General features: G+C 47.3%; 4 protein-coding genes across 4 annotated transcripts; 1 reads left to right on the plus strand and 3 right to left on the minus strand.

The window, feature by feature from the left end:
* Positions 1-1,130: 1,130 nt before the first annotated feature.
* ATNIH1004_007314 (NAD-dependent epimerase/dehydratase family protein) lies at positions 1,131-2,420 on the minus strand (the record flags this gene model as incomplete). The annotated part of the gene is made up of 1 exon (XM_033571939.1): positions 1,131-2,420. One exon carries the CDS (start codon positions 2,418-2,420, stop codon positions 1,131-1,133), a length of 1,290 nt encoding a protein of 429 aa, XP_033425254.1.
* A 963-nt stretch (positions 2,421-3,383) lies between these two features.
* Positions 3,384-4,539, plus strand: ATNIH1004_007315 (spherulation-specific family 4 protein; the record flags this gene model as incomplete). The annotated part of the gene is made up of 3 exons (XM_033571940.1): positions 3,384-3,460; positions 3,604-3,961; positions 4,219-4,539. 3 exons carry the CDS (start codon positions 3,384-3,386, stop codon positions 4,537-4,539), a joined length of 756 nt encoding a protein of 251 aa, XP_033425255.1.
* A 3,568-nt stretch (positions 4,540-8,107) lies between these two features.
* On the minus strand, positions 8,108-9,091 carry ATNIH1004_007316 (endo alpha-1,4 polygalactosaminidase; the record flags this gene model as incomplete). Its single annotated transcript, XM_033571941.1, has 1 exon — positions 8,108-9,091. One exon carries the CDS (start codon positions 9,089-9,091, stop codon positions 8,108-8,110), a length of 984 nt encoding a protein of 327 aa, XP_033425256.1.
* A 2,286-nt stretch (positions 9,092-11,377) lies between these two features.
* Positions 11,378-13,497, minus strand: agd3 (putative extracellular serine-rich protein; the record flags this gene model as incomplete). Its single annotated transcript, XM_033571942.1, has 2 exons — positions 11,378-11,644; positions 11,704-13,497. 2 exons carry the CDS (start codon positions 13,495-13,497, stop codon positions 11,378-11,380), a joined length of 2,061 nt encoding a protein of 686 aa, XP_033425257.1.
* Positions 13,498-14,045: the final 548 nt, after the last annotated feature.

The raw sequence follows: 14,045 nt of genomic DNA on the forward strand, positions 1-14,045 counted from the left end.
TTGTCTATACGCATGTTGCTAAGACAACCAAGCAGAGTATATTTCTCCGATTATGATAGAATTGCTTTATTCATCATTAAACTATCCGGAGAGAATTATCTTCGGTGCCGGTCTATAGAACCAAGTAGGATAATGCACTGGAAGCCTTTCAGTGCCTTAATTACCCACCCACCAGGTGGTAATCAGAAACCGACAATTGATGCCTGTTTTTATTGCTTTCACAAACCCGGATTCACATGCGAATCTGTTGGCGCCACCAATAAGCAGGTTTTTGGTAGACTGCAAATGTTCAGTCTAGTTCGTAACTGGGGATCCTAGACATGCTTATCTATTCCCCCCGAGGAGCGAATCAATTTCGATCAGCCAGACCATCGTACCTTTGTCTCCCCTTTCCTACAGACGAGGAGTAGAATCCTTGTTGAAAGGCCTGACGATGATCAGCGATTGAGGGGTTGGGACGAAAGGGATGAAGACCATGACTAAGCAGGGAACAACCACAATCCATTTTTGTCTATTTCATTCGACAGATCCTGCCCCTCCCCTTGGTCAGATTGTCCAACTCATCAGCGACAGCCAAGGATTTGGCTCTGTGAAGACCGTTCCATCCTTGTGGCAATAGCCTCTCCCTTGCAAGGGCCTACATATGAGCAGTGACGCAGTTGTTTGCCAGAAATATGGTCACTACTTGTTTCAGGCACCACTTAAGACTTGCTATACTGACATCGGATCCATGGAGCACCATGCATTGATAGAGGACTTCTTCAACTCACTAGATTAGCTATTATGGGATGCAGGTGCTTCTGCTCAAATCCAGCTCTCAACAGCTCCGACATATGGCTAGGTAATGTATACTACAGCGATATCAGATACAGGCAGCAGTGTGTGGGTTGTATATTGAAGGGATTCCTTCTATATCATGCAAGAGCACGGATGGAGTATGTTTGAAGTTGCCGAAATTTAGTGAAGCGGGGATGGAAGGCTGATGGCAGGTCAAAGACAAATAACGGGCTTTATAAAAAAAAGAAAAGGAAAGGAAAGGAAAAGAGAGAAGGAGAAGAAAGACAAGGGAAAAAAGTATCACCCAACGCCGCCCTATGAAAGCACACCCAGGATCCAAAAACATACAAATCCTAGGAGGACAGGCCACTGACATCCAGGAAATTACACAAGTTGACGCAAGCATCCTTCAATGACTTTTCTGTCTTCCATTGAAGCTCTTCTTGCGACCTGGTGGCCACAGCGACACAGGATCCAACATCTCCAGCCCGACGATCAGCAGCCTTCCGTGGGATTTGCTTCGAGGACACGCTTTCCATGGTATTAACCACCTCCATTACAGAGTGACCCTGTCCTGTTCCGAGGTTGAAGGTGCGGAAGTTTTCGACCAGCTTTCCATCGTTGGCTGCTCCAAGTGCTGCAATATGCCCCTGGGCAAGGTCAGTGACGTGAATGAAATCACGGACGGCTGTCCCGTCTTCTGTGTCCCAATCTGTCCCAAACATCTGCAATTCTTTATACTGTCCTGTCATGACTTTGACGACGACAGGAAGGAGGTTGGTGGGTGTCTGTTTGGGGTCTTCTCCAAGGAGACCAGACTCATCGCACCCTATTGGGTTGAAATACCGTAGAGATACAATTGTCCATTCAGGATCAGAAGCCGCTAGATCCGCTAATATCGCTTCACAGATCCATTTTGTGCGTCCATAAGGATTAGTGATGCCTGAACATCCAGGCTTCACGAGTTGTTCGGATCCCTCATGGTTCTGGAAAGTTTCCTCTTTGTGAACGCAAAGCTCTTCTTTCAAAGGAAGGCCAGAGGTCGCCAACGTTCCATATACCGTGGCCGAGGAGGAGAAAACGAATGTCTTGATGCCGTATTCTCCTAGGGTGCTGGCGAAGTCGATGAGGCCGGCCACATTGTTCGCATAATACTTCAGCGGGTTCTTGATGCTCTCCTCCACGGCTTTATAAGCAGCGAAGTGAATCACTCCAGAGATCCTAGACTTTGCTGTGCCCCATCTGGACTGGACCTGGTATTGCTCGAGGAGATCTCGAAGAGCATCGGTGTCTCGATAGTCATGAGAGTGTAGGTGCACTGACGGCATCTTTGTGCCATGTTGCCCATGATGCTTTGATGCCAAGGTTTTGATGCGATCGAAGACGATTTGATAGGAGTTGCTGAGATTGTCGATCACAATTACATTATAGTTGGCTTTCAATAGCTCTAATGTTGTGTGACTTCCGATGAACCCGAGACCTCCGGTGACCAGAATGTACTGGTCAAAAGGGAAGTTCCGCAGCAGCTCTTCTAGATTACCATCAAACAAGACGGATGATTGCGTTGCCGGTGTGTCAACGCACTCAGGAGAGCAAGACTCCACAGGAGTGCTTGCATCGGATTGTTGAGGGCTCTCCATCATTGGTGTGTGGGAGAATGAAGTGCAGTCAATGCTGACGAAAGGTGCGGGAGCGTAAATAAAAATGCCTGAGCAAACACAGGAGGGTCTTGTTCAAATGAAGGCTAATGAGGGTGTGTGACTCCCGGACTGGATACTCAAAAGAAAGGAGTTCACAAATTTTATACTTCTTGAACGAAGATGCGCACTGTCACTGGCTCGCCGATGTAACCGCTGGATCCAGCTTGGGTCAGGCGAAGATATCCTGATTTGTGACGTGCTTTATTTACAACAAACGAAGGGCATAAGGACTGGTTGCAAGGTGAGGTAAAAAAAAAAAAAAGAATGATATACTCCTGCAAAAAAAGAAAAAAAATTAAGATTAGAAGGGGGCAAAAAAGGAAGAGATGGATAACTATCGCCAGACATGCATTGAAAGCGGCTAAAACATCATACTGGTGTTCTAGACGGATTTCGCCTTTATTGGGGGCAATATTGCGCGAATTCTAGCCGCTTCCACTGGGCTGCGGCTCGTACTTTGGTTGGAAAGAACAGAGCCTGAGGTTAGGGCAGAAAGGAATTGTTCGAGAGCGACAGCTAATGATCTGAGACCTGCTGTACTGAATCTGCCCCGCTCTATTTTGGGCCCGCAGTGGCCATGATTACCTTGGGTCATTCACGGCTCTACTCAGCATTAGGTTCAAAAGGGCTGGCTACTTATTTCTTAGTTTTCCGACTCCGTGTCTGGCATATTTTCGCGACAGCGGCCAGCGAAACCCACTTTCTGTTCATTTTCTTGGTCATCGATAGGTTCGGCTTCTATTGCAATCTTTTATAGCAAAAATGGGGCTAAGCAAACACGTGAGAGGCCGCCGATGCCTCCAGAGCCGCCGCTCTCGTTTTGTTTTAGCCATCCTCATTTTTATCGCCATTCTCGCTGTCGTTATACCTCCGGCAGTTGTGGTCACCCTACACAAAAAAAACAGCATGGGACCCAAAGCTAAGGTATTCGTCCCTCTCTATGTGTACCCTGCACCCGGGGCCTGGACTCCATTGGAGAATGTGTATGTTTCCCACTTCTCACCCTAGAAAACCTCCCCAACACCCCACCCAACTAGGCAGGTGCATGCCCATACAGAAAGCATGGCATGACATGACATCTGGAAGCCATACTGCGTAGCGTGGATGGAGCAGCTGAACGCCACAGGATCGCCGAACACCCGGATGTTAATTTCACGGTCGTGATTAACCCAGGCAGTGGCCCCGGCCCCAACGCCCTGCCTGACGCCAATTATACCCGAGAGATCCCCAAGCTCGTCTCTTATGACAACGTGCGTGTCTTGGGCTACGTCGCTACCACATACGCAAAGCGGAACATCTCGTTGGTTCGCAAGGACATCGAGACCTACGCTGCGTGGCCAACTAACAGCTCTAACCCCAAACTTGCGGTTCGGGGAATATTCTTCGACGAAACCCCTCAGCAATACAATGCTGATGCATTGTCATATTTACAAAATCTCACTTCTGTGGTGAAGGATACACCTGGCCTTGGCCCGGACCACTTTGTATGTGCGACCCTTATCCACTGTGGTATTGGGTAATTTATCCGATCGTTGCGTTGCTTTTGATTTTCCTTTTTTCAATCCCCCCCCCCTCCCCCTCCCCCCCCTTCTTTTCCTTTTCTGTGTTTCTTTTTTTCTTTTCTTTTCTTTTCTTTTCATATTCTCTTGTGGCGCTTCGCTGCTCGTTTACTGCTCTCTTCATGATCGTATCTGTACAGATCAATTTGGGTGGGTCAGCTACGCTAATACTTCTAATATAGGTCGTCCATAATCCTGGGACGATTCCTGACTCTCGCTACCTGCCAAGTGCTGATTCGACCGTCGTCTTTGAGGCGACTTATGATACCTTTCAGGAACGCCATGGGGCCAAACTATTCAAAGAGATTCCTGACAGCAACCGCAGCCAGCTATGCGCGGTGATCCACTCGGTGCCAGACAACGTGGAAGGATCCAACCTTCGGTCATTAGTGAAGCAAGTGCGAACGGTTGCCGATGAAATCTTCATCACACATCTGAACACCGACTACTACGCTAGTTTTGGTGACAGGTGGACCGAGTTCGTAAATCTGATGGCGAAATGAGTTTCATGATGTATCTATTACGACATGTGTTTGCAAATAGAAGGAGCGGTTGATTCATATTAATGATGTATATGAAATGAAAGTCTGATCTGGGACTACTGATGGCAATGCAACTTTACTACTACATAGAATACTAAATTTTTTTTTGTTTTCCTACATACTAATTTATCCACTATAGATGATACAGTAACGTTGAGGTAAACCAAAATTGAACCCTACGTAGATTCCAAAATGCCTGCATCCGCTATTCCAGGTACAGCCTGTGATCGGCATGGATAACCTAGCTGTCCGGTACCAGATCCCATCGGACCACTGCGGCGGTAATTTTCAATACGCTCCAAAACCCTCACTAAATCTAGACCAACGAACCAGCACTAGTCATCGGCCAAGATCTACGATTCTTAAATCATAAAATCCACTTTCTCCACCATGTGGGGGGAAGATATTCTTAGTCTCCATTTACAGCTCTCGTGATTCAACTTATTAATAGCCAAGTTGAGACCATGGGCGTTTGAGATGTCACATACTGTAGAACCCTCTACCCCGTATTCATTGCGGTTTAATCTCTTCACTTGACCAGATCGGTTTCAGATATAGTAGAATATAGAATCAAAGACAGGACATGGACCGGCAATGATGTCGGATGGATTAGTCTCATGTTGTCTAGTAATGTGCTCAGTCTTCCGGTCGGGTCTTATAACGACTTAGGTTAGGTTGTCTTGAGAAAATACCCAAAACGACGGAGTTCCAGATGGAGTAGTCCGCCCCGTGGCTTGCAGATTTAGCTTCGGATGGAGGGAAGTTACCACGGCTCAACGTAGGTAAAACATATACAATGAGTGACGGACATCTGGACGAGTCAATTTTCCTTGCCTATTTCTGCTCTGTGCCGTATGCTAGAGGTGCGGTCAGTTCTCGGTAAAACATACAAATTTTTAGTTTAAATTGCTTGCAGTCCTGATGTTGAGACGGAAGGCGTTTATTTATAGTGATGGTGATGTTGATGATTTCCTATGGAGCCATGACATTGTCCACGATCGCGGTCGCATTTGCAGTTGTACGGCGTCTAGATGCCCGTGTGTCATCGGACGTCATATCAGGGTTAGACACATGGTCTTAGGGCTGTCGATGGTTACACCTTCGGAGTAAGGTAACTACGATTTGTGTCTCCTCCGGAGATATTGGGGCGGTGACATGTATGTCGTACTCAATCCAGACGTAGAAACTGATGTCCGAGAAGTTGTCATTCTTCTTTTTAATGTTTTTTTCGGCGCATCGGGTGGACAGTTAATCAATGCAAGTAATGTAAATTTAAGGTGGATTAGGGTCTGGGTCCGGGCTGGATGACTCAGCCGATTGATATCCAATTCTGAGTCAAAAAGTAGCTTAAAAGTACGGATTACTTAGTACACTGTCTATGCCATCTCACGAACAACAGTCGTCATTCGTACTTTCATCTCTCGATTCAACACGATGGATCTATGGAGGATCTTAGGATACATTCAGGGCAACACAAGAAATCCCTCCGAACCACTGTCGCCGGGGGGAAACAAACGCACGCCAAGCCAGCCGCGGGCAGGAATTTCAAATCACGCTCTCGCTTCCATGCAGCAATCTCATTTGCCCGCTTATGTTGTATATTATTGACTGGGCGGTAGGAGAAAAAGAAAGAACAAAAAAAAAGAAAATGAATCCTCCGAAAGGCTCCCCATGGTTCGTACCTGAGTTCCGGCCCCCCCACCCCTGAACCAGAGCCCATACAGGAACGAACCACTTTCTCAGAAAAAGAGTGAGGGAAAAAAAAAAAAAAAAAAAAAAAAGAAAGAAAGAGAGGGTTTGTTAGCGCCGGGCTCTTCAAACTCAATCTTTCCAGATCCACAGCACCTATCGTGGAAAGAAGGCACGTTAACACCGCCTCTTCCTTAGGTGGGCTGGTAGGGTGACATTGTAGGACTTTTGGTTTGTCTGGATAGATTTTCTATGGGCCTTTCTAAGACAGACTGAGTCATGAACTGTAAGTCGGTGGTACCATATCTGTGCTCAGTGATGTCTGAGATTTGCAAATACAGCTAGCTGTATGGTAAGAGTATCAGACTAACTTCTACTAACCGTACTCCGTACCGAACGACGAGTATGGGCTCTAACTTAACGCTAAAGCCAAAACTTGTCTAGCTTGTTAACACAGCCAGTCTCAAAAAGGGTAAGAAGAACCAAAAGAAGCCTGACAGACAGGACACTATCTAAGCCACCTTCATATATGTATCACGTGCACACCCTCCTAAAGAGAAAGCAGATCAGAATCTGAGTGCTTGATTCGAACTCGCCAAATGGACAGATCGTCAAATGTCATGATTCATCATTTCAAAGCAATGACAAGTCAGATAATATTCTTTAATAATATAAACTCAATCCTTTTTCTGATCCTTCTAATCCTTAACCCAAAATATGGTGTATCCGCATAAACACACGCTTTACTATACTAGGAATCCAATGGATACGTCTTTTAAAATGTAATTTCCTCTGACCCTCCGACAGTGGATAATGGATGTCCGCTCCGTTAAGCAGGCTTCTTTGCAAAAGCTCCATCGGACGTCTTGGCGCGGGTCAGATCTGGGGCCGCCGGCAATAATCATCCATTCGGACCGATTCGTGTATACTTTTCTAGATTGGGAAGTCTCCGATCCAGCGTTTCATGGATCCAGAGAGCCTCCAACGGAGTTTTCCCAGGTCTTTAGGAGCTTACTCCGCTCCTGAATGCAGGATGTTTCAGGTTGTTTGTTAGCGGTGGCGAAATTAGGGTCGCCAAGATGGTGGACGAAGAGAATTTGTTCCCTGTACTGAGTACATTTAGATGGTCAGGCTGGTTAGAATTGTCCCATAAGATAGGCATTGGACCACTGTTGTTTATTTGTACTGTCGTATTCAGAGGATTTTATATTTTATAGAATATGGTTAACTAGGGTCTTGGCATTTTTTCGGAGTAGTTCGGTAGAATTTTTGGTATGTAATTTTTTGGATTTTTATTTTTATTTTTGTGGTTTTTTCGAGCCTTGTTGAAAAGTTTTTCGGGATGGAAAAATATGGAAACCACTTCGCATTTGAAGTTGAGACACTGCATAACAGGGGCTGAATCGGACACAACGGATAGTTACACGGTAGAACACGGACATGGCATGTGGCGGTCGATGCATATTCGGGAATCCTCTGTAGTGCTCATTACTTCGTGTTGGCCTTGGCGATTGCCATTCTGCCTGGGTGAGGTCTTTATGACGTGATGCCATGCCTGCGATGGCTAAATATATCATCTTGTGTTGGAGACAGATTAACCGTAAATCTACCATAGATTCACCGATACAAGTAGATACGAATGATCTGTAGAATAAGCAATGGCATAATAACAGCTTGGCTAGCTGGTGTATTGGTCTTTTCTCTCTCTATGAGCCTAGGTCTGTCGGTATAACAACGGTTGATTACATCATATTAAGCTATATAGGACAGGACCCCAGATCCCACATATTCATACTCATGCGAACTATAAAGTCTATATAATACGGTGATTTGGACCAGGCTAACAGGTCTGGACCCAGTCATCTAGATTCATGTTCTTGATTACCGTGGAGAAGTTGCCTGAGCCCGAGAAATCACAGGCATCATCTTTCTGCTTCGTTGAGACAGCCTTGTAATTGTTGGTGTCGTCGCCCTTGGGGTATTCAATGTGGAAGACCGGCTTGCCCTGTTGGGTGAACACGGCGTAGGTATCGCATTCCTGGTACTGGGCACACTGCTCGTTCACGCTCCACTGCATGCTTCTGATGACGGACGGGATGATCTTCCCAGCATTCTTCAATCCAATGGACATGTTCCGTCCGTGCGTTTCGCGAGCCAGGAAGTTGACAAAGTCCGTCGAATCATTCGTCGTCAGTCCCAGTCCGTTGTCATTGTCGTATCCGTCGACATTGTCCGGGTCAACGCCGTCGCATCCCTTCTGCACCGCCATGTCCAGACGAGACTGCATGATCTTGCGCACGTTCGAACTGCGCAGGTTCAGCCATTTCTCATTCTCCCATCCATTCAGGGTTTTGCCCAGATCAGAGTCCCTGAAGTCGTCCTTGTCGGGCCGCCAGTTCTCGTAGCTGCCCGCGGAGAAGTAGCAGATGACCTTGCGGCCGTCTTTGTGCAGGGCGTCGATGGTGGACTTGTTGTTGTTGAAGAGATCAATGTCGTAGACATCCACGTCCAACGAGCGATTGTTCAGCGGATGCAGCAGCTCAATCTGCCAGGTGGTTCCCACCTTGGGTTTCCAATTGACGGTGGTTGTGTTGTCGTCTCCGCCGCCTCCAGTGGGAGGCGTCGTCTCATTGTCGTCGCCTTCGTTATCGTTGTCATCGCCATTGTTCAGCCCTACACCAAGGCCAACTCCGAGGCCGACTGCAATGGCGATGATAGCCAAGAGGACCAAGCCGATGACTACGAGCTTCTTCTTCTTCGACCAGGATCTCCAGCCTCGAGCTGGGAGACCTTTCATGGTCGGGTCATCGAGTGGGTTTACCATCTCCTAGATGGGATGGGGTGGATTGAGAAAGGATGAAATGAATGAAAGAGAAAGAAATACGAGGGAGAAGGATCGGCCCAGCCAAGTAAAAGAAGTAAAACTAGAATAAAATAAAGTAGCAAATGATAATCCAAAAAAATGAGGTCTAGTAGAAAGGAAAAGTGGGTAGCGATGAAGATCCGATCGAGGGAAAGAAAGGGGATGATAAGATAATCACTCTCTGGTGCTGCCGCCTAATAGTAACTGCACTACGCCACACAATAACTCCAATGAATCCACCCAGAATATCAACGTTACACCTAGTCTCACAACATCAAGCCTGATATTTGATGCCGGAATGCTTTGTCTCTCTGAAACGTGACCTTACATAGCAATAGGAGGAGGAATTCGGAAGCCTGGTGCCACTCCAGCATCATGCGCCTAATCAACTCTCAGTCTCAGCACTTTAACCAATGAACAGGATTGGTTATTGTATCCTTTTTGGTCTAGACGCTGTGGCTGAAGCGTCTCAGGACTACTCTTGGTCCTTCTTTCTCTTGCGTAATATGGTGCTTTAGTCTACTTATGGCCCTGACCGCTAGCCCGGTCGACAACGACCTCGATCATAGCCAGATCGGGGCTGAGGTTCTGGCAAATAGTAGACAACGGGTCGGAAAATGAAAAAACCAAAAGATAAGAAAGCAAAATCGATACCAAGAAATGGGAAACGAGGTCGCTGTCCCTGGGTCATATCTTGGCCGGTAGAAGGCCTGGCCATTAAACACTGAAACCCTTCCAATCATCCCATAGTCTGTGGTCCCGTGTCAATCTGGTAAATCCACGCTGTCCACGGACACTAGAGTTCCCGCCCAAGACTGCTGATCTGTGGGTATTGTATCCAGGTTATAGTACGTACAGTACGTACAGTACATACGGTATGTATCCGTTCGTATCTTGCATTACTTGCATTACCAGGTACGCTAGCCCTAAGTATGTACATAAATCCATACTGACATATGGATGCATACCCATCGACGGCGAAGTGATCGAGTCCATCGGCCAACTTATCCAGTCCTTTCTCGGGTTCAATTTTAACGGCTTGGCGCCTAGATACAGCTTTACTCTGGACGAGAGCCGCGATGCATCACTCGTGGGTTTGAATGATTTTTGTGGTTAGAGACCAGTTGACTGTCCTGGATGGTGTGCTCTGGATCAACTTAATTATCTCAACTTTGGATTTTGGATTCTGTCCGGAAGCTTTCCGGACAAAGACGGTCCATCGCATTTGCTCCACTACCACGTTTGTGGCTGTAGCTTCTTCCTTCTGTGTTCTCTACGGAGCACGAACATGTATCTGCTACCCATGATTAGCCTGTGTAATAATGCACAGACTATCAGACTGGAAAAGTTAGCCTTGATGCACAGCATAGGATACTTTACCAGGGAAACAACAAAAAAAGCAAAAACAGAAAGAAAAAGAGAGAAAGAAACTGAATCCGAACCAGTCACACATTGCCAGCACATCATCCCAACCCCCTAGCATACACGCCGTAGCCTGCCTGCGACATGTCTTCCCTGGCCAACAACAAAAGCTGGAAAGTCTAGACGTACGAAATAGAAATACTAAGTAAAAGAGCGGGGAAGCCAAAGAATCCTACAGCCCTTAATATTCTCACTCAGCCGTCATCGTACTAAATAAGGTACTGATAGAGGGGAATACGAGACACGGGAACCAAAGAAGTGGATGAAGTTGTCTGACTCGCCCCAATCTTTCATTCGAAGGGAATGGATGTACATGGCATCATATGTCTAGGTTGTTTATGCAGTCATCCCAATATGATGTACTCCGTATTTTGTAAGCATGACATACTATCTTTACCCTATTGGGCTTTTTTTTCCCTTTTTTTCTTGCATTGTACGTCTTTTATTTATTTATTAATTTTTTTTTTTAAAAATTATTTATTTGTGGATGATTATAGATATCAGACCGAGGATCATCCGAGACATTCCTGTACCTAATTGTCGTGGCACGGCGTGATGATGGGGAGGCTATGTTTGTTTGTGTTACGGGTTGAGTCCTTCATCCTGCCTCATATGAATCATGATGTTGATTTGGATGTGTAGAATGTCTCTCAATATCTATTTAGTTTACGGGTCAACGTTGTTTACATACAGAGCCAAGTTGATACATGCAATAACCCCTAGTTTTCATTTGTAGCCGTAAGACTATCTATAGTTCCAATTAATATACTACATTGCCATTTTTGTTTCAGACTGGCATTCCGTTCATCAAGAAAGAAACCAAGACTACAATGGAATAGGTTTAGAAAGTGTAAATGTCACCGGAGAACCGGAGAGCTTCACCCACACCGTAAGAGGATCGCTGCCGAGTTGCTCGGTGGCGAAGCCCTGTGTGTTGGTGGGCGCAACAGGGAAGGTGACAGGAATAGGTACGCTGCAGGTGTTGTCCTTGGCAGACACCGTCACTCCACCGATCTGGTGATTCGCAATTGCATATTGAAGAGAGTAGTTGCAGCGGTCACGCGTGTAACGAGACAGGAAGTTGTCAGACATCTAATGCGGCGCTGTTAGCTCAAACCTCCCTACGCTTGGGAACTGGTGACAGCACATACCTCCTGGTGGTCGATGGTGACAATGGGCCACTTCACTAATCGCACAAATTCCTGCACCTGGGTCTCAACCCACGCTTGGAAAATAGAATACTGCGCGGAGACTCCATTGATCGTGATCGGAGGGGTGTCCGAATTGCGCAGGTTGGCCTGATGGAACATGTAGGAATCACGGCGCAGACCTAAGAGGTGACGGATGGTCTCCGACTTCTCCACAGCAAGCAGATCCTCGAAGTTGCCGCGGCTGGAAGTGGTGTCAATCCACTCCTGAACTGTGCAGTCAGGGGTATCGCAGTTATAGTAGATGCGGGTGGACCACCGAGGGTTCACCTGCATACCATCAAACCCATCGGATGCGACATTGGTAAAGTAGGGCCACATGACGTTTTCCTGGTTCATAAGGACGGGCCGCGTGTTATCGCCAACACAATTGCGAATGCCGTTGTCCCACCAAGCCCTAAGAGCATCACCATTGTGAAGTCCCGTGATGGCAGGGGGGATGATGCCGTTGGCAGTGTAATGCTTAGCCGAGCTGATACCATTCTGCTTGAGCCAAGCCTGGTTGTAGGCAATCTCTTTGCTCACATCGGAGTAGGTGGCGTTGTTCTGTTCCAAATGAGTGAAAGTGTGAGAAAGGAACCCGTACTTGTCCTGGTTCGCCGGAGTGGTCATCCAGTTCAAAAGATCGTCCAACCGAGTGCATTCAGTAGTCCAGCCGTAGGAGGTCTGGGTCGAGGACCAGAGATTGGTTCCGGTTCCCAGGGGCTTTTTGAACTCCAATTCGGTGTCGGGGGGAGAGTCATACTCAATACCGCCTCCGTTGCACAGAGACTCGCCGTTCGGCTTGGAAGTAGCCGCTTCGATATTACCATTGCCATTGAGCCCAAGCTCAACGTAGTAGTTGCTGCCCTCATTCATCTTCGCATTGATCGTGGGAACCCAGCGGGAGATCCCATCCATATCAGAGGTGCTGATCCGGAAGTTCCGTCCAGCCGGCTTGTAGATCTCTGTTTCTAAGAAAACATCATCAATCTGAGTGTTCAAGTTCACCCGGCGGTGTCCAGTGTAGAGACCGCGGGTAAGCCAGGAAATCCACGCGTGCTGCAGATAGTTGGAGGTTGCGCTCCAGGTCGTGTCGAAGGAGATGAAGAAGACCATCTGCTCTCTTCCATCGAAGTTGTTGATAACAGCCGCGGTCGTTTCTCCGGAATACCCAGGGGCGGCAGCGAACTTGGCAATCTGCTTGGTCGAGCTGGTGTTGCTGATAGTGGCCGGGTAATGCCAGAGACCCTGGGTACTGACCCCGGCATTGGTTTTCAACCCAGCTGTAGGGAAGTCGTCCACGTTGGAGAAGGAAACCAGCTGCTCGACACCAGATCCACAGCACCCACCACCACCACTTGCGTCTGCAGCACCGTAGGCCGGTCCTGGGAAAACATCGTACTGCACCATCCTCACTCCATATTCGAGTTGATAGGCGTACAGTTGATTCCACTGATCCGCAGTCAAAGCACTCTGAAAATTTGTCGTGCCGCCATAGTCATAGCTGACCCCGCTTGCAACGAGAATACCTCCGAAGTTTCCTCCGGAGCTACTGTTCAGCGATGGTAGGGTGGTACCCTCCTTGGGAACCAGAAGAGTGGTAAATGGTATACCATAAGCATTGAATCCTGACGAGGCCACACCAGCAGCTGCCGAGTCTCTCGCAATAACCAGGATATTCCCGGCAACCGATCCCTGGGTGATTGGCGACACCGAGGGCGATGCACTGGGTACACTTGTCGTGTTGAGAGACATCGTGGGAGATGAACTCTCAGAAATGCTCTGAGAAGTAGAAATGAACGTAGTAGTTGAAGCCGAAGACGCTGAAGTAGGAGATGTAACGAACGTAGATGTGTCTGATATCACCACGGAAGTCTCCGTAGAGAAAGAAGTACTAAATCGCACCGACGAAGTAACTCCCGTGGGGGAGATAGATGTTCGTGGTGGAGAAGTAGGAGCAATAATGGTCGGATTCCCACCAGGCCACTGACCCGGGGGAGTGGTACACGTTATAAAGCCAAAATAGCAAGCAATGCGAAGTATCCAGAGCGGAACCATTTCAATGCAGCCCAGGGGTCAAAGACAAAACATGAATGATGTAGACAATCCAACCAGCGAATAGAAAATAGATAGGGGAGTGGAGCTTTTTTTTTTTTTAAATCCCGATCCTACTGGAGGCGCTTACGCTGTAGCCTCTTTTGCCAGGGGGGCGTCTCCTGTGCATTATATCACATTATATACGCCACAGTTCAAGCAGGATTGAGATGTCCAAGGCCTCTTGTTCCACACGACAAGCTATGATG

Source organism: Aspergillus tanneri, assembly GCF_003426965.1.
Source record: "Aspergillus tanneri strain NIH1004 chromosome Unknown AapTan_7_pilon_pilon_pilon, whole genome shotgun sequence".
Classification (NCBI taxonomy): Eukaryota; Fungi; Ascomycota; class Eurotiomycetes; order Eurotiales; family Aspergillaceae; genus Aspergillus; species Aspergillus tanneri.